This window comes from Vitis vinifera, chromosome 6 (genome assembly GCF_030704535.1).
Source record: "Vitis vinifera cultivar Pinot Noir 40024 chromosome 6, ASM3070453v1".
Classification (NCBI taxonomy): domain Eukaryota; kingdom Viridiplantae; phylum Streptophyta; class Magnoliopsida; order Vitales; family Vitaceae; genus Vitis; species Vitis vinifera.
In genome coordinates, this window is record NC_081810.1 from 6,875,681 (window position 1) to 6,901,759 (window position 26,079).

General features: G+C 34.5%; 3 protein-coding genes and 1 pseudogene across 8 annotated transcripts; all 4 read right to left on the bottom strand.

Moving 5' to 3' along the window:
* Positions 1 to 2,272: 2,272 nt before the first annotated feature.
* Positions 2,273 to 8,879, bottom strand: LOC104879532 (AT-rich interactive domain-containing protein 2). 2 transcript variants are annotated; one of them, XM_010652637.3, is made up of 4 exons: positions 8,742 to 8,879; positions 7,047 to 7,156; positions 5,355 to 5,410; positions 2,273 to 3,443 (listed from the first exon to the last, which is right to left on the bottom strand). In XM_010652637.3, the coding sequence occupies exon 4, from the start codon at positions 3,267 to 3,269 to the stop codon at positions 2,541 to 2,543; it is 729 nt and encodes a 242-aa protein (XP_010650939.1). In that variant the 5' UTR covers positions 3,270 to 3,443; positions 5,355 to 5,410; positions 7,047 to 7,156; positions 8,742 to 8,879; the 3' UTR covers positions 2,273 to 2,540. The 2 variants fall into 2 exon arrangements, with proteins under 2 accessions (XP_010650939.1, XP_059593475.1); XM_059737492.1 differs by lacking the exon at positions 8,742 to 8,879 and adding an exon at positions 7,292 to 7,337.
* A 6,101-nt stretch (positions 8,880 to 14,980) lies between these two features.
* LOC132253917 (NAC domain-containing protein 2-like) lies at positions 14,981 to 19,600 on the bottom strand (annotated as a pseudogene).
* Positions 19,601 to 19,611: 11 nt separating this feature from the next.
* Positions 19,612 to 21,170, bottom strand: LOC100244984 (uncharacterized). Its single transcript, XM_002280473.5, has 2 exons — positions 20,593 to 21,170; positions 19,612 to 20,204 (listed from the first exon to the last, which is right to left on the bottom strand). The coding sequence occupies exons 1-2, from the start codon at positions 20,621 to 20,623 to the stop codon at positions 19,759 to 19,761; spliced, it is 477 nt and encodes a 158-aa protein (XP_002280509.1). The 5' UTR covers positions 20,624 to 21,170; the 3' UTR covers positions 19,612 to 19,758.
* Positions 21,171 to 21,279: 109 nt separating this feature from the next.
* LOC100262103 (protein NRT1/ PTR FAMILY 8.1) lies at positions 21,280 to 25,654 on the bottom strand. Of its 5 annotated transcripts, none has more exons than XM_059737497.1 (6): positions 25,371 to 25,534; positions 25,009 to 25,083; positions 23,543 to 23,780; positions 23,230 to 23,447; positions 22,423 to 22,976; positions 21,280 to 22,338 (listed from the first exon to the last, which is right to left on the bottom strand). In XM_059737497.1, the coding sequence occupies exons 3-6, from the start codon at positions 23,685 to 23,687 to the stop codon at positions 21,507 to 21,509; spliced, it is 1,749 nt and encodes a 582-aa protein (XP_059593480.1). In that variant the 5' UTR covers positions 23,688 to 23,780; positions 25,009 to 25,083; positions 25,371 to 25,534; the 3' UTR covers positions 21,280 to 21,506. The 5 variants fall into 5 exon arrangements, with proteins under 5 accessions (XP_059593480.1, XP_059593478.1, XP_019076252.1 ...); XM_059737495.1 differs by having other exon boundaries at positions 24,318 to 25,083; XM_019220707.2 differs by lacking the exon at positions 25,009 to 25,083 and having other exon boundaries at positions 25,371 to 25,654.
* Between the last annotated feature and the right edge of the window lie 425 nt (positions 25,655 to 26,079).

Below are 26,079 nucleotides of genomic sequence, written 5' to 3' on the forward strand. Positions count from 1 at the left end.
GGTTGCCTCCCAAACAAAAAAACTCACCTTAGAACCGATGAATTCCAAATAGCACCCAATGGGAAAGGGACTTATATCCCTGACTTCAGGACATAGTTTGACACAATAAAAGAGGATGTGATCAATGGATTATTTCTCATTTTGACAAAGAAACATTTTTGCTGGTGATCACCTCCTCTAAAGTTGATCCAAAGTCAATACTTTCCCTAGGTTGCCTCTCAAGCAGAGAAACTTGCATTAGATAGAACCAATGAATTCCAAATAACACCCACTGGGAAAGGAACTTATCTCCCTGACTTCAGGACAGAGTAAAGAGCTTTGACAGAGATGGTTCCACTCATCGCCTCCATCTAACTCAGCCTGTCCTCACCTTCCCTATTCACCTCCTTCCCTTGCCATCTCAAAAAGAATTGCTCCACATTTTTCACCTCTAAATTGTTTAAATGTCTATAGGCTTTCCTTCTTACCCAGCTATCTAGTTAAATAAGGTGATAGCTTAGTGTAGGATATATGACTTGAATTCCAAAGTCAAAGCATGCCCGGGCCTTGTTCAAGATTGTCTCTCATGTGTTGCACCTTGGATTGCATTGAAAGTGTAAGGTTTGAATTGAATGCATGGAAGTCAACTAAGATTGTATCCAAGGCCCAAGGTGATCGCATCAAAGTCGATTAGTCAACAATGATTGAGGAAGTTGGTAACCGGAGACTATATCTAGGGTCTGATGGAGGTCAATCAAGACTACGTCTGAGGATCAAGGTGATTGCATGAAAATCAACTAGTCAACAATGAGAGAGGAAGTTGACGGATTCATTGAGCGTGGAAAGCATGATTCTAGTTTGTAATAAATTAGTTTTTAAGTAGTTGGTAGAGTGCATCTGGAATCTCACTAAGTTTGGAAGGATACTTAATAACGTGATCAACTATAAGAGCATCTACTTGGGATTGTAGGACAGATTCAGTTATTGAGCCACTTATGGCTCCTCATGAATCCTCTCCAATTTCATTCTCCCTTATCAAAGTTTAACCTTGGTGATTGTACCGGACTTTATCCTGTGTGCTTTGCCTATTTTTTTACACTTCATGTCTTTATTTCCCCTTCCAGCACAAACCCAAGATAAGATATGTATCTCTAAGGCCACAATTCTTAACGAGAGGAAGGAAAATATAGTAGGGCCTGAACCTATCTATCAGATATCCCCTTCTGTTGCTTTTTTTTATAATATCCTTAGCACCTTTTTAGCAATTTGGGAATCTTCTCAAGGGCTGAGTTTCCATTTCTTTTCCTTCATTTCTATGAGTTGTAGTGTGTAAATGAATTTCTTCTTCTTAAGAACTTGACTAGAATTCTACCAAGCAGTCTGCCTCGGTTGTCTTCCTAATGTCTTGAATCTCCTCCCATTCACAGTTTATGCTACTGTCATGCCATATGTTCTATCCATCCGTGTCCCTATAATCACGGTTTGTGGTACTTGAAGTTGAAGGAAATGTTCCTTGCCATTGAATTGTGGGGTTGTCCTTCCCTGAGTTTATATCAGGTGGTTTGTCCATTTCTCATAGAGCTCTTTTGGTCCTTCATGTTTGGAATATAATATTTAAGAACAGAGTTCAGCTATGCAGGGGAATCTCTCTTACCATACTGAACACGCAAGGAAAGCCCAAAGAAATAGAAACCAAAAGGAAACACTATGCCTCAAAGTACACACATCATCAATAAAATCCAAAAATGTCCTCCATAAACCCAAAATTCAGGATCCAAGAAATAAACCATCAAGCACTTCTTCAATCTTCATTAAAGAAGCTTCTAACCCTTCAGAAGCCTATACCTCTCTTCCCACGTAGGTCCAAAGCAAGCGTAAATGAACCGTCCTTCATGCAACCTGCTTACTCTTACTCAGGAACAAACCGTATTCATGGTAATTTACGAAAATCAGTTGCTTACCTTCAAATATCCTCTCTAATGTATCTACAACACATGTCCAAAGGCCAAAAACAGGACATATCCAACAAGGAGAATAGGAATGCCATTAAGAAAACTTATTAGGAAATAATTATAGAAAAAAAAAAAACCCAAAAGTTGACTTAGAAAATGGCGAGCACTTGTGCAACCTGAATGATGAGAGACTTGAATAGATAAACATTTGGGGAATTCTATTCCACATTCTAGGTTAAAATCTCTGTTGCGGATTTTTTTAAGCACATTGTAAAAAATCACCCTTTTGTATTCCTGTGAAAAAATTGATGAGTTATTCTTTCTTTTCTCTTTAGAAGATATCAGAAGTAACTTCATTTAAGAACCATCTACAAAGACAGAAGTGTTCTACAATCTCTTCAGAAAGAATTGCATTTTGAGTTGCCACAAAATTTGTATCATACTATTCAGGTTAATATGAAAATGCAAGAAATAGGGCCAAGTTGCCATGTACTGATCAGGGCATGCGAGTAAAGCTGTTATATGTATGATACAAGAAACTAGAAAGGAACCTTTTAAGCTCAACCAAGACCTGCAATGAATTTTGAAAGGAGTTATAGGCTAGCAGCATTACCGGTGTCCACGCAAGAAGGGAGTCTTCACTTGCTTAGAGCTGGATGAGGTACTATCAGCTTGACACCTTTTCCGAGAAGTTTTAGAGTTAATGATCTCACTAGGCTCATCGTCATCACTGTCAATAGTTTTGCAACCTGCCCTGGTCAGCTTGCTGATCCTCCTAGGTACAAACACATTACAATAGTAACTCACAATGTCTTTTCTGCTCTTGGATGGGAAAGCCTCTATAGCGGGCTTAAGAAAACTTTTATGTTGCGATGGGGGATGTCCTTTAACAAGAGTCTCAAATTTCCTCTGCTCCTTTGCGGTCCACGATCTCAAAACAGCCTCTTCTCCCATTGTATGAAAGTTCCAGTCCCTAAAGGCAGGCCCCAGATCTTGCTGGAGCTCAGCACTTTTCTCTTGTATATGGAATTTGACGCATTTTGCAGACCCAGGAGATGTACAGGAGCAAGAGTCAGGCCTCCCATTCCCGATCTTGTCAGCATCGCTATTTGTAATACTACTGCCCTCAATTGGCCAGCTCTTGGTGCCTAGCCACCTTGAAGTATCCGAAGCATCATCCTTATCACAAGGGTGATGTTTATTGGGCACGCCAATCCACTCTGGCACTTCAGCCTGAAATAGGGAGCCAATTGGAATCGCCAGTTGGGCACTGTCAGTTAAGAATTTCACCCGGTCTGCTTCCTTTTTAGGTAACTCAGCATTCTTTTGCTTCCCCATCTGTACGTTTGATGGCTGCTGCTAGATGAATTTTGAACCACAGACTGTTTTCTTTCCCAGAATAAATCCAAACAAACACTTCCTCCACAAAACTACTCAAGTTCAGTGCACGATGTAGAGTAGGGATTCATGGATGCTGTCTCCATCGCTTTAGAATGCTTATATCTCTCTTGCCTATATCACCCAAGAAAGCAATGTATATATTTACTACACTTAAATATGGTAATGCAAGATTATTGGTTGGGGAGAAACTGATTCGGTGTAAATTTGGTTTATACTATTATTTTCTAAGAAAATTTTATAAGAAGAATGAACAGTATGAAATTGCAACAAAATTTTGGAAGTGATCAATCTTTAAACTAATCAAGTATCTTGTGATAGAAAAGTGTCTGAAATGGCAGCCAATTTCACTGCATTTGGCTTCAATGCTAAGAGGCTGCCATGGCAAAGTAATTTTGATTTTTCTCTGAGGCAATGTAGTTGTAGCTTTAGTTGAAGTCATAACAAAGATGCTATGGGCTTGTTGGGTAATTGTTTTTAAAAATGATTTTTTATTTTTAACAACAATTTTTTATTTTCTAAAACAAAAAAATAAGAAAAATTTTAAAAATTATTTTTTATTTTCTGTTTTTAAATCCAATGCTTTTTAAGAACACCATTTAATTGTTTTCATTTGTTTTCTAAAAATTATTTTAAAAAATAATTATACTAACATTGAATAATTAAAAATAAAGTATTAGATATAAAAATTATTTTTAAGAGTTATTTTAAAAAATAATTATACTAATGTATCAAAAAGTTCTAAATATAAAAATTATTTTTAAAAATATAAAAAAATAGATTAAAAATATTTAAGGTTTTCAAATAAATTTCTATTTTATAAAATATTAAAAAAATGTTACAAAAAACTGTCGTTTTAAGAATTATTTTGAAAAATAATTATCAAATAGGAAATAAGGCATCTTTTTAACATATTTAACTAATGAATAAGGTTTCGAAACTAGCAGGGAGAAAGAAAAAAATTGTATTTCCAAAGTGGTAGCAGTTAACAACCTGGGCAAATTTATGCACGTGTTAGCGGGGCGCTGTCCAATGCCTACAGTCAGATCGCAATGCAGAATAAATAGAATACCTATTTGCTGAATATGACAAAAAAAAAAAATATACATAATAAAAATTATTTAAAAATTTTGTATATTCTTAAAAGATTTAATAAAATTTACTTTAATTTAATAAAAAATGCCTACGCTCCTCTAATATTTTTTTTTTCCTTTTCACTAAGTTCTATTTTCAAATCCAGGGAGAAAGTTGAGTGTTTTGTAAGAACCGTAGATATAAAAAATTGCAAGAAAAAGAAAATTGGAGAGTTGGAAATTTTGATAAAATTGTTAGAGGATATATATTTCTAACTCTTTTACTTTTTTTTTAAAAAAAGGAAAATAATAATTGTTAAAACTTTTTTTTTTTTTTCCCCTCATTTTCCTTGCCGGATCGTTTCAACCCACACATTTTCCTCGTCCAAATTCCAAATGAAATGAAAGGCAAAAGTAACCCGTACCACTACTACTCACAACTGAGATTGTCAATAATTTTCTTCTTTTTTCCCTCCAAGTTCCCATTAAAACCCCAGATTTTCTCCTCTGTCCCCGAGAGCCAAACACGACCGCAGCAGCATTTGAATATCCGGAACCAACAAAACTCGCCTTCGAATCAACTCCTACCCGTTAATCCATTTTTCGTTCAAGAAATTTCCCTACTGAGACTCGATCTAACAAAACCTTCACTGAAAAAAAACGGTTTCCTTCACAGCGGTTAGTTAACAGTTGTTCTGTCGTCCTCATGCGGTTAAAAAAAAAAAAAAAAAAAATCCCTTAAGATCTGACTTCCTCTGGATTCAGGACTCAAATGGATGATGCAGTTTTGGATTCATTCACAATACCTACAGCGATTTTATCCTAAAGAAAAATAAATACGCATAGTAATAATCACAGAAGGCTAGATCGATCATATATATGTGAAAAATAATATATGCAATTATTTTAAAAATTATGATTGAATCAATAAATGAGATGGAAAATGTCGTACCAGTCAGCAGTCACCTCCTCCAATTGATAATTCGGACCACTTCTTGTATGAGCAACCTGTTGGGGAAAAAAATAAAATGAAATGATTAAAAATATATCTTTATAAGTGTCTTTATATTTACACTTTTTTTTTTTTTTCATTTTTCTATAACAAAGTTTATTTCAGTAATAACATCATCTAGAATTAACGATTATAAAGAGCAGTTAATAAAAGATTATGGTCACGTTTGAATAAATCTTTTATTTTTTATTTTTTAAAATAAAACTTTTATACAAAATATAAAACTTATATATATATATATATATATAAAATCTATGCAATCTTAAAAAAATTTAAAAAAAAAATATTTTATTTTCTTAATACTATGTTGTTTGTTCCCGAAAAGTATTTATAAAAAAAATAATTAAATGAAGTTAAGGAAGATGGATAAAAAACTTATATCATTTACTTGGGGGTTAAATGGTCCTTGGCAGTTCGATGGTCCAAATCAAGGCTTATAAAAAAATCTTAAAAAAGAGACTTTCACACCAGGATCCAAATACAACCACACTTTCCCATCTGCGCCTCTCCTTTTTCCCCGACAACCAAACACACCCATGATAGAATTTCAACTCGCTTCACCTTTTCAGCAAATAAATCAACGCCCTATATATTTGTAAGAATTTTCTTAAGAGTCCTAATCCAAAAACAGATCCCTTGTTTAATTTTTTTTAAGGAGAAAAATTCTAGGTGTCAGTGATCCTAATCCCTGAAGACTCAGACCGGAATTTCTTTAAATTCAAGGCCCATATTTATGATGCGATTAATTCTCATAAAGTCAAAAATAAATAAACATATCAATCATCTAATAATGACAGATAGTTTTGGTATTTAAATCATGAAGATTATTGATTGTTTTTAATAATATTTCCTTTTTTCGAGACAAAAAAAATTGATAATATTTTGAAATTAAAGATCTGGAGTGATTTCAACCATTTATCGTCCCAAAATTTTTAGATGTCTTGTTTTCTTTTCCCTCGTGGTTTCCAAGAATCTAGCAATCATGAAATCCATTTTTGGATTTCTGAACAAATTTAGAAATATCAAAAAGAAACATTGAAAATAAAATTTAACTTCGTCTAGTTCTAATCAGATCAGACAGATCCAACATTTTCCCTCTATTTTCTCGAGAACCAAACAGAAAACGTCACAAATCCACAAGCACACTAGCACTAGACACTCTTATTTCAGAAAATTCCCATCATGATTCTTCCTCACATCATCATATTTTTCAATCTTGCACTCAACGAATCAACTCTCTGTAATCTCACAATCTTCGTACGAACAATTGCCTCACAAAACCGTTAGTTTCAGTTTCTTCCGTTTATACGAATTTTCCGAGGAAAAAATAAAAAGTTAGTTTCGCTAACCCTAACCCTAGAAGAACAGAAACAACCAATCTAGAGATCTGAAATCTTCTGCTTACTGTTTCGAATTCGAAACCCTAAGGATGGGTGCAGTCTTGGAAATGATTCACAGAAAATCTAGTAATTTTATCATCCAAGAAAAGAAAAAGAAAATAAGCAAATTAATCATGTGAAAAAAAAAGACTAAATAAGATAAATGCAAATTACTATATATAATCATTTATATGATTAAAGATTATTATGTCTGAATCTAAATATTTGTACGGTGAGAAGTGAGAAACTGTACCGTTTGGCAACGAGGAAAAATAAAAATTGAAGCTTCCACGTTGGAAAATCGGGCACCAATCACGACCTTGACCTCGTACCGATAGTTCCAACTATTTCTCCAGTAGTAATCTGTCGAAAGGAAAATGAAATTATTAGGATATAAATATATACATTTGAGAAATAAAAAAGAAAAATCCCTCTTTTACCTATTTTTTAAATAAAAAAAATGAGAGAATATTTGACACAAAGGTGAAAGAAGCCTACTTTGGCTTCGCTCGACTTGGAAGCATGATAAGAATTGCCTTTTTCCAGAGGGGATTGCCTTATATATGATTCGGGTTTTTATTTGTTGTTATAAATTGAGTTTTATTTAATTGATTAGACGTATAAAATAAATTTTAATCATATTTTGGATAGTTAATTTCGATATCAAATTTGAAGAAAAAAATATAAATTTATTTTAACTGATATTCGACTCATTTTTAAGTTAAAGAAAAATCTTTCATAGGTTTTGCATAATTTTATAAAATTTTATGATTTGAAAATAAGATTAATATGAAAGTTAAAAAAATATTATCTTATCGAGCAAAAATCATGATGAGATACGATTCTCAGACAAGAAAACAAAATATTAGCCCAAATCGATTTTTTTAAAGAGTTTAGTTTATTCTTCGCATGCCAAGAAATCTTACTAAATACCAGAAGTGAAGTTATAGGGCAAGATTCAATTCAATGCAAGCAATGAAAAGAACAAAATGTATATGGTGGGTCAAAGACTCAAAGGCATTGACATATAATATACAAGTCAGTGGGAGAAATGAACATTGTGACTTTATCCATCTGTCTTGATTTATAAGACTTTTTTCTACTACCATCGGAAGCATTCACACAAGCATTTTTTCAAACACCTTGTGAACTCTAAATGAGCCAATAACAAGAGCAAATGGGGGGAGGAGATGGCAAGTTTTGTAATCTCTTACATTTCCCAATTTCTATTTTTTCATTTTATTTTATTTTATTTTGGTCACTACTATATGTTTTGGGTTTTTATCAATAATACAATCCAAAGATTTTTCTTTTTTTGAAAGATGGTTTATATAGTTCACTCATTTTGGGGCTTTTGGTGTATCAATAAAGATTCATAATATTTGGGTATAACACTAGAGATCTCAAGTTCAAGTCTTAAAAGAACAACATACCATCATTAAGGATTCAAGGAATAGGACTACTTAGAAGAGGTAATTTAAAGTAAAAAGTGAATGGGATCAAGGAAAAATGATAATTCAAACTAGAGCAAAATTTTCCAAATGTGGAAAGAGATTGAGAAAATGGATTATGGGAACATGATCATTTGGGCTATTCTTCAAAAGGGTTTGATTTGTTTTGTTCCATTAATCTCAAGTAGATGATCAAATTTTCACTAGACAAGTACTTTCACTAGACATGGAATTGAGGGCTTGTGCAAAGGTTTGAGAGAGAAGTGATCTTCCTCAGCTCAACCCCTTTAAGGTAAAAGCCCTAATTTTATTCATTGGCTACAATTCTTTTACTTCAGGGTCATCAATTTTGGGGGTTAGGTTTTGTTTATAACCCAAGAGGTTGGCAAAAGGCAAGTTAAGAATGGTTTTAGACAAGGGCATAATCACAATAATCTTCTATTGAATAGTAGAAAAGCAATTTAGAAAAAAATAAAAAGAAGGGATATGAAAATAACCTTTGGTAAAGGGTGTGCCTTGATTTTCCACAGGTGGGTTTCTTGATCTTCAGACCTAAAATGTCACAAGTTTCATGTGAAACTATTTTAGGTTAAAAGGATGATCTAGAGCAAAATCCATATTGATACGCTCTTGTGAAACTCAATTTAAAGATTTTTAGCCCCTCCACAATGAGAGGGTTGGTGTGGATATACTAAAGGGAGGCAGGTTTTTCAAATTTGTTTTGTGCCATCTTTTTGCTAATATGATATTGTCATGTTTATGGGTTATGAGCTTTTTCTGTTGTGCTGTAAAATTCATATAATTGACTGAGCGATCTAAATACGATCATATTATGTTGTTAAATGTATAAGTGATAAAAGAGTTTATAAGAATTGCTTTATTGTGCTTTTATCTTATAAATCAATCGACAAAATGTATAATAATAAAGTTCTATTTGAATCGGATTTAAAAGATTAATCATTCTTTTTTAAACTCCATAAGAGTTTTTATATTTATTTTTTCTTAAAAAAATCTTATAACTTTAAAAAAAATAAAAGTTAATAAGTACATCTTTCAGAATTTAATGAGGATGCAAATCTTAAGCAATAATAGTACAAAGGAAAACCATAAGAAGTTTAGGGTAAAATGAAGATCGATAGCATTTTTATCTTAATTCTTTACCCACGAGGGCTTAGATTTATTCCAACGAGATATAATAAATTTGTAAATGTTTAGCTTGAATATATAAAAAGATAAAAAAGAAATAATGATATTTAGATAATTATTTTTAATTTTAAAATATTAATATTTTAATTATAAATTTATATTTTTCTAGTGTTTAAATTAGTATATAAAATATAATAAAATTAATTAATTTATAATAATTTTGTTTTAATTAATTTATAAAATATATTTATAATTATAATTTATAAAAACAAATGTTATAATAATCAACATCAAACCCATGTGCCGTGGTTCGAGCCCTGCTGGCAACCTCCACTGCCGTAGCTGATGACGTGGGCCTGACAGTACTGGGCCAGGCCAGCTAAAGCATTAAGTTTGCAACGTGCCACTGCCGTTGCTGATGATGTGGTGTGGGCCTGGGAGTGATTGGATAATTTCCAGGCCCCAAAACATCCGCATATCGTCGACTTTTCCTCATTTTACGCCATACATTGGCACATTTCAATCCTCGGTGCATATTTTCTTTTTTAATTAATTTTCATTTCTACTTTTTCTTATTTTCTTAGATGTTGATTTCAAGTCCTACAAACAAACAAGAAACATTATTCAGAAGCGTCTTCACATACAATATAGAATAAATGAAAAAAGAACTTAATATATACGTTCATATCATTGACACCAGTTCTTCTTAAAGGCTCTTGAACTCTAAATTCATGCTTGATCCGGTTGGTTTTGACTCCATGAATGTTAAGGCCAATGGTTAACTTGTAAATAGTTGGCTTAGTTGTTAGTTTGAATAATTATCTATTAGAACAAACCTAAAAGTTAAGAAGGTAGTTTCACAGTTTGTTATAAGCTTCTATTTAAAGAAGTTCTTGTGATCAATTTCAATAGTCTATGTGAATAATAGGTCCTTCGTTTTTCTTCAATCCAAAATCTCATATTTTCCTTTGTTTTCTTAAATCCTAATATGGTATTAGAGCTTTGAAATGCCAACAATGGAGAGCTCTTCAATTTCCACCATGGGTGGAGCCTCATCATCTGCTCCAAGGTTCATCCTTGTTTCCTTTAGTTACTCTGTTTTAGTTTGATTGGATAACAACAACTTCTTTCTTTGGCGAAAGCAAGTTCTTGCAACAATTCGAGGGCATAAATTACATAATTTTGTGTTTAGGACAAAACCCCCATCATTGAAGTTTCTTACGCTAAGAGATGGAGAAGTGGAAAATGTCAATATAGAATTTCTTGATTGGGAACAACAAGATCAGTTGTTGTTGTCTTGGCTTATTTCTTCAATGTCTGAAGGGATTCTTGCAAGTATGGTAAACTGTGAGAACTTTGCTCAGGTATGGAAAACTTTGGAAAGATATTTTGTTGTTCAAATTCGAGCACAAATGTCTCAGTTTAAAACATAATTGAGAAACACTAGGAAAGACTCTTTGACTATGAATGAATATTTGTTAAAGATCAGAGGCTGTATTGATTTGCTAGGATTAGTAGGTCATTCAATATCTGAAAAAGAACACATTGATGCCATCTTTGAGGGTTTATCAACAGATAATGACACCTTTATTCTTTCAATTGAATCACTCATAGACCCTTATACAGTTGATGATATAGAATCCTTGTTGTTAGCTCAAGAAGCTAGGATAAAGAAGAAGAATAAGAAGTTAGGTTCTGCACAACCTAGCTTAGCAAATATTGTTGTTACTGGTCAAAACTCTAAGCAAAGCACAAAAAGGTATATTAATGGTTTTACACAAAATTCCAATTCCAGCTTTGGTGGTCTAAACACCTTTGGTGGTCAGTCTTTTTATGGTAAACAACGCAATTTTCAGAACAATGCTAGAGGAGGTTTTGGTTTTGCCAATTGGGGAAGAGGTTGTGGAGGCCAATTTAATGGTCAATTTGGTAGGAGAGATTTTTGGTCTCAAAACAAACCTTAATGTCAACTTTGTGGGAAGATTGGGCATGTGGTGATGAACTGTTATTATCGTTTTGATCAGAGTTTCGTAGGACCATCTCAATTCCAAAATCAACAGTCTTATGTTCAAAGCCAATTACAAGGTGCAAAAGGCCAAATGACAGCCATGTTTGCTACACCAAAAGTTGTCAATGATACCAATTGGTATCCTGACTCAAGAGCCTCTAACCATGTTACTTCTGATGCTACAAACCTAATGACTAAGGCTGAATATTATGGATTAGATCAAGTTCATATTGGAAATGGTATGGGTTTATCCATTAAGCATGTTGGTCAGTTTGTCTTTTTATCTCCTTATACTTCTAAAATTCTTTCTCTTAAACAACTCTCACATGTCCTACCTATAACAAAAAATTTACTTAGCGTTTCGAAGTTTGCCCATGATAATGATGTTTTCTATGAATTTCACTCATGTTCTTGTTTTATGAAAGATTGGACTTCTAAAACTGTGCTACTGGAGGGAAAACTTAAAAATGGATTATATGTCTTTGACCACACTCAAATTCATCTCAACCAGCAGTTGCAGCCTCTGTTGTCTTCCTCAAAGGTCCCAATTCTAGCACCATCTATTCAAATTCATCTCAATCAGCAGTTGCAACCTCCGTTGTTTTCCTCAAAGGTCCCAATTCCAACACCATCTGACATTGCCTTACATGTACCTATTCTCTCTCATTCCTATTCATTGTATGATTTGTGGCATGATAGATTAGGCCACCCTTCTGAGAAAGTTGTAAAAGTTGTACTCACAAATTGCAAAATACCTTTTCCTGATTTAAATTCTCATTCTTTTTGTTTAGTTTGTTGCCTTGGTAAAATTCATAAGTTTCCTTTTAGATTGTCTGATACAACCTACACAAAACCTTTACAATTGGTTCACTTTGACTTATGGGGACCCTTTCCAATGTTGCCATCCAATGGCTATAGATATTACATCAGCTTTATAGATGCATTTTCTTGTTTCATTTGGATTTTTTTGTTAAAGCATAAGTCAGATGCTCTTCAAACTTTCTCAAATTTTAAGACACAAGTTGAGTTGCAACTTGGTTATAAAATAAAGGCTATTCAAACTGATTGGGAAAGAGAATATAGAGTTTTTAGTAATCTTTTAATGTCTCATGGTATAATTCATAGAAATTCTTATCCTCATACTCATGAACAAAATGGGGTTGAGAAGAGAAAACATCGTCATATAGTAGAAAATGGTCTTACTTTATTAGCTAAAGCTTCTATGCCTTTAAAATATTGGGATGAGACTTTTAGAGCTACTGTTTTTCTATACAACAAGTTGCCTACTTCAGTTTTCCATTGGAAAACTCATTTGGAAGTCTTGTTTCACTCATTTTTGAGCTACTCTATGCTTAGAGTGTTTGGATGTGCATGTTATCCAAATACTAGACCTTACAATAGGCATAAACTCAATTTTAGATCAACTAAATGTACTTTTCTTGGTTACAGCTTGAATCATAAAGTCTATAAGTGCTTAGACAAAAATGACAAGATTTTTATCTCTAGAGATGTTATTTTTTACGAACACTCCTTCTCATTCTCTTCTTCAAATTCATCACAAACATATCTACCCTCACAAGCATCAAACTCATCTACTTAATCGATCCCAAACACATGCTGAAACACATATTGGTCAGAAAATTCCTCTTGTTGACAATGGTTGCAATTTGTCAACTTCTTTGGAAAAGACAATTGAACCTATTGTTGAACAGATTTTGGTGGGCTCTTCTATTCCAGCACAGGTTCAAGTTAGTGGAAACACTCATAGTATGGTAACCAGGTCAAAAAATGGGATTTCCAAGCTAAAGGTTTATGCTACAACACTAGAACCTAGCTCAGTTGTTGATGCTTTGCAACAAGAACAATGGAAAACAACTATGACAGATGAATTCTTAGCACTTATAAGAAACAAAACATGGTCCTTAGTGTCTCTACCAAATGGAAGAAAAACAATTGGATGCAAATGGGTATTCAAGGTCAAAGAAAATTATAATGAGACAATTAACAAGTATAAAACCAGGTTAGTAGATAAAGGCTTTCATCAAGTGGATGGTTTCGACTTCAATGAAACATTTAGCCTTGTAGTTAAGCCAACAACTATTAGAGTGGTGTTAACTATTGCCTCAGCAAAGAACTGAGTTGTTAGGCAATTGGATATTAACAATGCATTTTTAAATGGAAACTTACAAGAAGAGGTATTCATGGAACATTCTCCTGGATTTGTTCATCCTAAGCAACCTCATTTGGTATGCAAATTACACAAATCCTTATATGGATTAAAGCAAGCCCCTAGAGCTTGGTTTGAGAAACTACGTAATGCTCTCATTGCCTTTGGATTCATCACAACTGGATCTAACCAATCATTGTTTATTCGGATTACTAATACTCATACTATATTTGTTCTAGTCTATGTTGATGACATATTAGTTACTGGATGCAACAATGAAGAAGTTCAAACTATCATCAATCAATTGAATAAGAGCTTTACCTTAAAGGATCTTGGTGAAGTAAACTATTTTCTAGGCATTCAAGTAAGGCATACAACTGAAGGACTTCATCTCTCTCAAACTAAGTACATCAAGGATTTACTTTGCAAAGCCAAGATGCAGTTTGCCAAGAGTAGCAGTACACCAATGACTAGTGGACTCAAATTATCTGCTTATGGAAGTGATCCTATAGAGAATGGACAGTTGTATAAAAGCACAGTTGGAGCCTTGCAATATGTAACCATTACTAGACCAGAGATCTCCTATTATGTTAACAGGGTGTGTCAATTCATGCAAAATCCACTTGAATTTCACTGGAAGATAGTCAAGAGGATACTAAGATACTTGAATGGAACTTTGGATTATGGCCTACATCTTAGAAGATCATCTCAGCTGAACTTGGTGGGATTTTGTGATGTTGATTGGGCCACAAATCCAGATGATAGGAGGTCTACATCAGGTTATTGCGTATTTCTTGGTGGAAAACTTGGTGTCATGGTCCTCTAAGAAGTAATATACTATTTCTCATTCATCTACAGAAGCTGAATATAGAAGTCTTGCAATCATTGTGGGAGAATTAACTTGGTTAACTTCTTTACTTGAGGAGTTAAGGGTAACTACAACTAAAATACCTATAATTTGGTGTGATAATTTAAGTACAGTGCAGCTTGCAACAAATCCTATATTACATGCTAGGACAAAGCATGTTGAATTAGATCTATACTTTGTTAGAGAGAAAGTTCTATAGAAGAAGGTGTTGGTTCAACAAGTTCCTTTAATAGATCAAACAATAGACGTTTTGACAAAGCCCATTTCCAACTCTTAAGTTTCCTTTGTTAAGAAACATACTCAAAGTAGAAGACTTAGCTACTTTGAGTTTGAGGGGGGCTGTTAAGGCCAATGGTTAACTTGTAAATAGTTGGCTTAGTTGTTAGTTTGAGTAGTTAGTATGTTAAAACAAATCTAGAAGTTAAGAAGACAGTTTCACATTTCTTAAGTCCTAATAGTGAGCAGCGCTTCCTCGGTAGAAAACTAAAACCTTCCGGTGATCTCTTTATCAGCAGATTAGCTCTTGTGGCCTTCCAATATCCATCTCCTACTGACCTATTGGGACGTTGCCCATTCCGATATTTCCTGTCCCTTGGAGTGAAGTAGAACCATTCATCTTTCCCCAGCTGTTCGTATCTCGCTAAGTAAAATCAATTCATATATGCAAATAATACTGAAGAGAAGTAAAACTCTACTAAAGCCCTAGTTCAAAACATCTCTGCAAACCATTCAAACTTAGACAAAAACAAACTACTGCCCATATTACATCTCATTCAATATTCAGTCACAAGATATTATAATCAAAAGAGCAAGAGAAAAGAATATAAAAAAAGAGTTGAACTTGAATACAGAAAGATTCACTTCTATTATCTTGTTCGGTGGCAATGGCTGATGCTCAACCTTCTTCCTCAAGTAGAAAACTATTATCTCTGCATCTGTGGGATTAAATCTATACCCTGGTGGTAAAGAATTAAAATTAAAAAGCTTTCCATCTTCACTACCATTAGTCTGCACTTCTTCTGCTTTTCCCTCTGCTGCTGGAATTTGTAGACTAATATTCTCTCCAAGTTCTGAAAGATTGATTTTCTTTGAGACTGCGTTTTCTCTTCTCTGTCGGAAAGATACAACGCAATATTTTTGGCAACGGGAATTGAAAAGCAATAGCAATATAAGCCTTGTTTCGTAGAAAGGTTAACATCTAAATTTAGTAGTAGAAAATAGGGTTATTTGATTAAAACGGCTTTCAAAACCCACATTTTAAAATTTAACCTCCGACCCTTTTTTGGCATCGTTTGACAAAAATATTCTTATTATTTTCTTGTAAAAATAACAATTTCTTTTAAAACCTACATGTAAATACTTAAAATAAAAAAGAGTATTTATGTCAAAAATTGATTAAAAACGTGAGAACGGTTAAATTTCCGAATTTGGGGATTATTTCTTCCATTTTAACTAAATATTTCTAGAAAATATAGAAAAATAAATACAAGTTAACAATATAGATTCAATGTCTACCTTAGCCATTGAAAACATATGGCAAAATAGGTCCTTAGATGAGGCTACAAATTTCGGACAAACTTCGGTATGTTACAATCTATCCAAATTATGGGTACAAATCTAGATATGGTATTGTTAGTCAAATTATGGATGGATGGTTATGTTTTCTGCATAATCCGTCATTATTCATCGGGTGATTGTTTTATAGGAACCCTTCAATTTTATGTCTAAGAAATGTTTTTTAAATTCATTTTTATTAAAAATAATTATAATATTTTTAAAATTTTTAATTAACTAAAAGTTCAAAATTACATCCCTCACAGCTTCTTCAAAACTTGAATAAATTTAAACATTTTGAAAACTTGTGTTTGTAATCTTCAAAGATAATTTTTAGTGTTTGAGAATTCTCAAACAGAGCCAGTAACATTATGTAAGCAAGAGGCTCTTGGCTCTAATCCCACAAGATCTTGATCTTAAACCCTAATTTTTTTTTCACCCGCTCTCCGTCCGGCCCTGCGTTCTCCCGAGAGCGTGAAAAGCCAAGTCGAAGGAGTGACTCAAATTTTCTGGCATCATTCATGGCTAAGCCCGTATTGCCCATATTACGTCTTGGTATATAGTCTGGGTTCAAATCCATAGGTGAGACGAACACGGCATTGCCAATATTGCTGCTGCGAAACTCTCTGTCCCATGAATGATCGGAATATGTGAAGTCCATGGATTGCATCAAGTTGTTGTTCTGGCCATGGAAAGAAACATCAGTTCCAGCCGGATGAAGAACTTGAAGGTTGTCCTGGGGAAACACAGCATTTGCAAATTCAGGAATTTGAATGATGGGCTGCTGCGGTGCTGTTGATTTTGGAGAGCCTGGTGACTATTAATATACGGATTATATTGGTGATTAATCCTCTCTTGTACAGATTCCATTCCACCACCAACTGTGATCTGATTATTGGCCTTGTTGGGGTTAAGCTCAAGTCTAGAAATCTTGGAGCTTGAGCTTGATTCATCAATCACAGACTTATCTCGTGATCTTTTGCAGTCTCTATCTCTACTATCATCTTTCCTATAGACCCTGCATAGAACACAGTCATCCGACTGCAACAAACAAACAAGAAACATCATGATATATATTAATCTGCAGGAGCTTCCTTACATACAATATAGAATAAATAAAAAAAGGGCTTAATATATACCCTCATTTCATTGACACCAGTTCTTCTTAGAGGCTCTGGAGGTTCAGCAACTTTGAATTCATGCATCATCCAGTTGGTTTTGACTCCGCGAGGAGGGTTTCGTCGATGGAAGGCTAAAGGCTTCCGGTACCCCACTTTTCGATCCTCAAATATGATTTCTTTATCAGCTCCAGTGGCCTTCCAATATCCATTATTTCCGGCTGACCTATTGGGACGTTGCCCATTTTGATATTTCCTGTCCCTTGGAGTGAAGTAGAACCATTCATCCTTCCCGGACGGCTCGTATCTCGCTGAGTAAAATCAATTCATATCTGCAAATAATACTAAAAGAGAAGTAAAACTCTACTAAAACCCTAGTTCTAAACATCTTTGCAGGCCATTTAAACTTGAAAATAAAAAGCAATTCATATCCGCAAATAATACTAAAGAGAAGAAGAACCTGCAAGTTCCTCAGGATCATAAGCATAGAGATTTAACTTCTATTATCTTGTTCGGTGGCAATGGCTGATGATCAACCTTCTTCCTCAAGTAATAAACTATTATCTCTGCATCTGTTGGATTAAATCTATACCCTGGTGGCAAAGAATTAAGATAAAAAAACTCTGCATCTTTACCATGATTGTTGTGCACTTCTTCTACTTTTCCTTCTACTGTAGACTTATATTCTCACCAGGTACTGAAAGATACATTTTCTTGAGACTGAGGTTGAGTTTGAGTTTGAGTTTTCTCTTCTTCTCTTGAGTTTTCTCTTCTCTGTCGTCTCCTTCTTTGAAAGATACAATATCATACGAGTATGACTCGAGGCAAGGAGTAGTCTAATTTGAAACCAACTGATATTCCTTGTAATATAGAATTTTTATTTTTCTGGTTATTTTTGTGATTGGTTGGAATTTTAATTTCATTTAATTGTATTGATATTAATTTTCATCCTGAAGTGACGCAATTAAATTGGTTGAGAAATATTACCATGATTCCAAGCATTTTGGGACAAAAATTAATCTCAAAATTAAACTTTATAATTCTTCTCTCTATTTTACCAAAAAAAAAAAAAAATTGTGACAAAACTAGATTAAGTAACGAATTATAAGGTTAATAATTATTTATCAGAAAAATCTCAAATCTTATATGTATTTTTTGAATTAAACACTAATTTAAAATAAAATCATATACCCTAATGTAAAATAAAAATACTTATCAACAAAAACGTAGGACCGAAATCTAGATATTAGAGAGTAACTTTATTTTTTTATTCTATTTTTTTAATAATGGTTTTAAATTAATTTAATAAATAATATTTCAATTAAAAAAATTTTAAATTCCTTTGTTTGTTTGTAAAATTGAGTTGAGAAAATGATCCAAGGGCCGAACCATGCCCAAGCTCAGTTGCTTTCTCTCAGGGTATTCTTGGGCCTATAAGGAGGTAATCGGGCTGATACGGGGATAGTTGAGGCCGGGCCAGGTTGGCTTGGGGCAGGAAGTTGTAATATATTTGGAAATTCCCTATGGCCTTGTTTGTTATTTGCATTATTATTGGAATATCTCAAGTCATGAGAAAATAAAGGATGAAAGTTTAAATTTTGAGCATAAAAAAGGACTATGTAGATCTTTAGAAACATGTTCTCATTGAATTTTTTTTTAGTGTTTTATAACTTTCTTTTTTTTTTTAATTGTTTGAAAGCTCAAAGGTAACAAACAATTTTCTCCTCCATATAGAGTAATTTAAAATATATATATATATATATATATATATACTTTTTTAATCACTTTTTAAAATATTCTAAAAATAATTGAAAATGCCTCCAATTTGCACTAAAAAAAAATTAAGACTTTTTTTTTCTTCAGAAAAATGAAAACATGTTTTTGAAGTTAAAAAATTGTTTTCAATTTGCTAGATTTCGATATTTTAACGATTTAAAATAATTAAGATTAAAAATATAAAAAATAAGGACATTATTAAGAAACGTTTGTTTAGATTTTCTTATAGATATTTTATTAAAAGATTTAAATACAAGAGAATGAGTACCCTTCCTTACTTGAATACTTATTTTAAATATTTTCATCCTTCTTTTATTTCCTTCCTGATTTATTTCTCTTAATTTTAATGCTTTTTCTAATTAAATGAAAATTAAGTTCTTGATATATGAATCGTTATAAATAAAACTTAATTATAATATAATTATTATTATTATTATTATTATTAAAAACTAATTCAAGATTTTTTTTTAATAGTAATTATAGAAAATGCTTTTAATATTTTTAATGTTAGATGATTTTTATTATTCAAGTGTTAATAATACTAAAAATGCTTTTTAAAATCACTCCCAACCGTACTCAAAGTACTCTAAAGACGGGAGTCCAAAGTGGGTGGTTTTCCGATGAAATTAAAGGAGTGATTAATTTTACAATTTGATAGAGAATTGGATGTCTAAATAACCTATTTCCTTGTCAAACAAAATTTTGAACAGTACGAACATGAGTTTGCCTATTTTCACGAAAATCACTGGGCAATTTGTTAGAAACAGTATCATAAAAATATAAGGTTCAGAAGTTTCTTTCCCTTATTTTCCTAAGCTTTCTCAACGACCAAACGAAACCCAAACTCCATCAAACAACAAAATTAATGCAACAACATTCACTCAACATCGTACCCTTTCTCCTGAAGCTCCGAGATGACTTCGTTCCTCATCCTCATCCACAGCTTCAGTGCCTCTTGTCCCAACTTCTGCCTCTGCAACTGCGCATGATAATCATCCGAACCTTTATCGGATTCAATATCACCTTTGGGACCAATCGTCGTGCCGATCATGCCTCCTTTGGCAATGAACTCTTCCATGGCTTCTTTGTCGCCCGGGTATGGAAACTGCCTTCGCTCATAGAGGTGGGCCAGCTCTTTCTCTTCTTTCGGCCGATGCCTTAATTGAAACCAACCGAGCGGGGACGTCTCGTTGTAGAGCCACACGAGGCCGCACACCGTGTAGGCATATAGCAAACATTTCCCAACGTGCTTCCACAGGACGTAATCTTCTTTTACCAATCCCACTTTCGCGAGAAACTTCTGAGCCTTGGCCCATTGGAAGCCTTAAGACGATGAAAAGACAGAAGGTTGGAAAAAAATAAGTAAAAGAAAAGTGAAGAAATTGGTTCAATGAAACATTTTATCGAACACTTGGAAGGCTTCCCCAACCTAAACGTTACATCCATTCCTTTCGTCAGAAAATTTCACCAAGTGGCTGAGATTTTTTTTTTGGGGGCCAAAATTTTCCCATTGAGAGAACGAAAATATAGGCCCCGATTAGGGTTCAGAAATTCGTTTCTATCTGAAGCGAAAAAAAAAAAAGAGGAAGAAGAAAAAGAAAACTGCTAAAATAGTTTGAGGCATTAATTGGGAAGAAATTTTTTTTTTTTTCATCCTTTCCTTTGTTTCTGGGAAAATTCCAGAGCAAGAGGTTGAGGTTTCAGAAAATACCTTTGGCTACTTGTTGGCTTTTGCGAACCATCGAGAGAAAGAAGGTGCGAACCCGCGGTGACCTTTGAAAGGTCAGACAAAAATGAAATGGTATGTGAGTGGTGACTGGTGATCAGCTCGTGTGGCGATATCTAATTGCTTTTTCTAATTTAGTGTATGCAAGTTTTTATTTTATTTAAATTAATGATTAAATAATGTGAACAATAAATTATATGAAAATTAAAGTTTGGATTCAATTTATTAAAAATTGAGAAAAAAAAATGAAAAACAGAGTTAAACTAGATTTTGATTTTAAAAAATAAAAATAATCCCTAAATTAAAAAAAAAAGAAAAAAAAAAAAGACCTTTTCAGTCCGAGGTAATTGTTTACAATAAAAAATAAATTTTAAGCTTTTTTTAATTAATTTTTGTAAAATCTAACCATCAATTAAAAAAAATATAAAAAATATTTAACAAACTTTTATATTATAAATTTTTAGATAATATCTTTTAATTGTTTCACTAATAATACAAACATGAAAAATTATTAGAAATAAACTCCACTTCTTTCAAACAGAGTCCCATTAAACAACAGTTTTTAAAAATTGATCTCAAAATAATTATTTAAAGCTGTTTTGAAAAAACAGTTACCAAAACAATCTATTTTTTAATCACGGTTCCGGTTCCTTTTCCAAACATAAACTTAGCTTCCACCAAACTTTCGTTCACTTTCATTTCACCCAATTTGATTCTCTGTTACATTATTCAAGAACACAAAATACAAAGACTCCATCTTTTTCACCTCTAACTGTATTGCATTTGCTGTACTGCATTCCTAGATATGAGGAGACGCCATTATTGCAGCATACCAAATTTACAGCTTCTTGGAACCACCACAAATGGTAGAAGCTGAAACCACTGCTATATACTCTCAATTAGCGGAGAGTCCCCACCGCCCTCTTATACGTGTACCACTTGGCCACGAAGAGAAAAGCTACCAAGTTCAGAACACTGAGGATGGCCAAGAGGAAGAAGAAGTAATGGAGGTGACCACGATTCAAATTGTCTGGTATCCATCCAAGCTTCCCACCTCTAGTACTCACATCTGTAACTATGGTCACAAGCAGTGAGCTCAAGTAATTTCCAAGGGCCACAGTGGCGAGCGAGAGGGCCGAGCAGAAGCTCCTCATGGCGTCCGGAGCCTGCTCATAGAAGAACTCTAGCTGCCCAATGAATGTGAAGACTTCCGCACATCCTATGATGAAGTACTGCGGAACTTGATAAAAGATGGACAAGGGAATTCTATCATGATCATAGTAGTTGTGTCTTTTAACTATGCCGAGCCTAACTACCTCCAAGATGCCTGCAGAGAGCATAGCAAAAATGGATATGAAGAGGCCGATGCCCATGCGCTGGAGCTGCGTGATTCCATTGCTGTGGCCTGTGAATTTTCTGGCTACCGGGACGATGATTCGATCGTAAATGGGCACCCAGAAAATGACACTGATGGTGTCGAAGATTGATAATGATGCTGACGGGATCTCAAAGTGTCTACCCATGTGGGGATCCATGGACTCGCCTTGCACCACAAACAATGAGCCCATCTGACTGTACACAGCGGAGAAGATGATGCCAGTGGCCCATACAGGAAGCAAGCGGATGATAGCTTTGAGCTCCTCAACTTGGGTGACTGTACAAATCTTCCATGGGTCTGGTGAGTCCTTTATATGATCTGATTGTATCTCCACTGCTGCCTTGTCAAAGAAACTGGAAATCACAATATTTGGTGAAAGGGAATCCACAGAAAATGAAGACTGGGAAAAGATCAGCTAGCCCAGTTGAGAAGCTCACCTTAAATCTTTTGTGTGATCAAGCTTTCGGCTTCCTTGGATGCCAGACTCTCCATCTGCAATCTCATACAAAAGAGACTTGTCAGCAGGCACTTGGACTCTATATTTCTTCAAGGATGCCACCACCACCTGAGACATTCGCGTCAAGGGGCTGCCGCCAGGCTTCTGGTTCCTGTACAACCGAGTGCCCGAAAAGAAACTGACTACAGCAATGGCCATTGCTGCTGCAGGGATGCCAAAACCCACTCCCCAGCCAATATTTTCTTGTATCCAGACCAGGATAGAACCAGCAATGAGAGCGCCAACATTGATTGAAAGATAGAACCAATTGAAAAAAGAGCTTTTGTGCGTCTTTTCATGCTCATCAGTATCATCAAACTGGTCTGCTCCGTAAGATGAGACACAAGGCTTAATTCCTCCGGTGCCTAGAGCTACAAGGTAAAGTGCCAAAAAGCACACTGCAGTTTGTGTCTCTGTTGGGTCACAAACTCCACTGGGAGAACAGTTCGGCTTTAGTCCAGGAACTGATGCTGTAACTGTCAACAGAGTCATCCCCTGCATAAAATTAAGGCCTCTCAGTTTCCCAATCAAAGCCAAAATATTTCAAATAAAATCATGTTTCTGAAATGGGTCAAGCATTGGGAGAACTTGGGTTGAGTTCATGAGTCAAGGTACAAACTGCAGCTCCCATAGAAGTTGCCTCATAATGGATCTAATTGGATTCAATCCACAATTAACCCAGATGATTTCTAGCAAGATAAACTTCAGAGTATACAGAGTATAAGATTTCTTGGAGAACAGAACTTACAATGACGTAGATAATTGAGAAACTGGCAATTGTCCAGTATCGTCCTAAGTAGGCATCAGCCAGAAATGCTCCGATGAATGGTGTGAGGTAGCAGGTTCCAGACCAATTCAACACATTTTTAGAAGCTGTGGCGCTATCCTGGTGGAGTTTATACTTGAAATAAAGCACCAGATTGGAGCTCATCCCATAGTATGCCAATCTTTCACAGAATTCATTTCCTGTGTTCAAAAAGGCCAAAAAAGAAAAGGCTATCAGTTTCATCCCTCCACAAACAGATCCCATCATCTGGGATAGAGATTGGGAAAAAAAGTACCCAGGATATAAGGGCAGGCTGTCCAAGTTCCAGTTTTCTTCTTGTTGGCGGGATTTCCCTGGTAATTTATTGTCCCATCTTTTGTATAATTATCTTCTTCTGCCATGGTTGTCCCATCTTTTGTATAATTATCTTCTTCTGCCATGGATTCGTGGAGGTTGGTATTTGCTTAGTTTACTCAAATGTTTGATGATTGGCTCAGAGGCCGAAGAACACAGAACTTGAGGATGTGCTGAAACTGCAACAAACAGAAAAGCATAGAAGCATGAAATTACTTTATATAGATGAGAAATACGGAACTACCATCAGTAGTGAGATGAGGAATTAAAGCCAGTCCACGATAGAAAGGTATATTAGGCATTTGATTCATGGGAAAGAAAATTCTGTTCTGTACATAGGAGACTGACGACACATGGATTATCAATGCATCATGAGTACTCTGCTGCTGGAATTCCAATATACAAATCGCAATGAAACAATGAAGAAAATAACTAGAGATCTTGGTGCCATTTGATTGCTGAGAGAAGTTTATAGTCACTGAGAAAATTTTCCAAGATTTTCTTTCCTTTTCCTCTTCAGAAACCAAATGTTCTCAAACACAAAACAACAACCCAAGAAGCTTATTTCAAAGATCTGGGCTTAGGAACAATGTTGACAGCATTACCCCAAAGACAGAATGCTCATAAGCAAAAACAATCATCTCAGAGGGTCAGGGAAATCAAACCGTTCAAGGAAACTAGAACTGAAAGAGAGGAAAAAAAAAAAAGATCCAAACCTGATAATCCACAAATCTATTCATTACCCGGAAGAACAGTGTGCCTTTGCGGATTTGAGAATTGACCCATGCATACAACCCTAATCCAGAAGAGTAGTCAAGCAGCACAAGCTGCTCAAAAGATAGTATCTAAATGATGATGGCCTGATCCTATATAAAAATACAAGGCACATATGATTCTTTGACTATGCACCGATAATTATGAGATAAGAGTGTGTGGGTGGGCGCCTATGCTCTCAATATACTAAAAGAATCTCAAGCAAAGACTTTGAAGTACTGTCGAAGTCAACAAAACTATGGGCCACAGGGCACCAAGAGGGTTACTTTTCTAAGACAGTTCACACTTTCTATGGAAACATGCTTACTTCAAAAAATTCTAACTATAGAAATTAGAATATCAGGAGATAAAGATATAGTCAAAAGTAAGCAAACGGGTCGAACTTTTTTTTTTGTTTCTTTGACTGGATTGCTGGATTTTCAGTCTTTCACAAGAAAAAACCCCAGCGAACAAGGTCAAATATTGTGTCTCCGGATTTGGATTCCCACCTCCACATTTGAGAAACTTGATTCCCAACCCCGAACGGAAAGTAGAAAAAACAGATTTTTCAACAAACACTTCTACTATGATCATCAACTTCTATATCCAAAACAACCCCAACAAATCACATAGGTTACATTTATGAATCCTCACTTGCAGAAGTTCCTGAAAAACTAAAGGTGTGAAGAGGTAAGTCTTTTTTCTTTTTCCTTGGTCCCTTTTTTCCTCCTACAACAAACAAATATACCAAAGTTAAAGTTGAAAATACGAAGATAAGGGCAAAGAGGAAAAAGGGTTTCCATCGTAGCCACCCAAAATTTGTGCGGAAAGGTCAACAAAAGTGAGAATCAAGAATCCAACAGTATGAAAAGGAGATGCAATACAAAACAGAGTGTCTAATCTAGCGTACTTCTGGTATGAAAAAATGTTTGGCAAAAAGGAAAAGATAGAAGTATGAGAAAAGCAAGAAACTTCAAAAGCCCAAAAAGGGTGTGTAAAAATCCGAAAATTCCCACCTCAAATCCATTGGGAGAAGTGCTGGGAGAAGGCTTGCTTCTGAATTGAAATCTCTGGTTCTGAGGGAAGCCAAACTAGCAGTCTTTATCTATCCATATGGACGGAGAGAGTAGAGCAGGTTATGTTTGGGTTCCAAAATCTGAGGACGTCGAGTTCAAGGGTGGTTTCTTTGTTGTTATATACATGCTTTGGAGCTTAGAGTGGCCCGCGGGAAGCGCTCAAGAGATGCTCATGAGTTATTGGTTATTACATCTTGGTGGCGTTGGCTTTCGGTCATTGCTGTCCTTTCCAAAGCCCCGAGGATCCAACTCTACATCAAAAATACAGTCAGAGGGATGGTGATAAATGTATGAATTTTTTTTATTTTGTAATTAATTTAAAATCATATTTTAAAAATATTAAAACTATAATTTCAAAACTAAGAGAAGAGATTCACCTTGCACATGAAATCATGGAAGCAGATCGTGACATGTGACGCCTGCCGACCTCTTCTTATATTAAAATCTTGGAATATTCTGAAGCAAGAAGAGAAAATAAATAAATATTTTCATCTCTTTGTCTTTTGTCAATTATTAATTAAACAATATAAACCCCTGATTCTGACTTTCATAATGTTTTAAAATTATAAACAAAATAAAAGTTCAACATAAGGTCGTTTTCGTTAAAAAAATTAAAACTTTTTTCAGTAATAAAATATTCAATATTTTT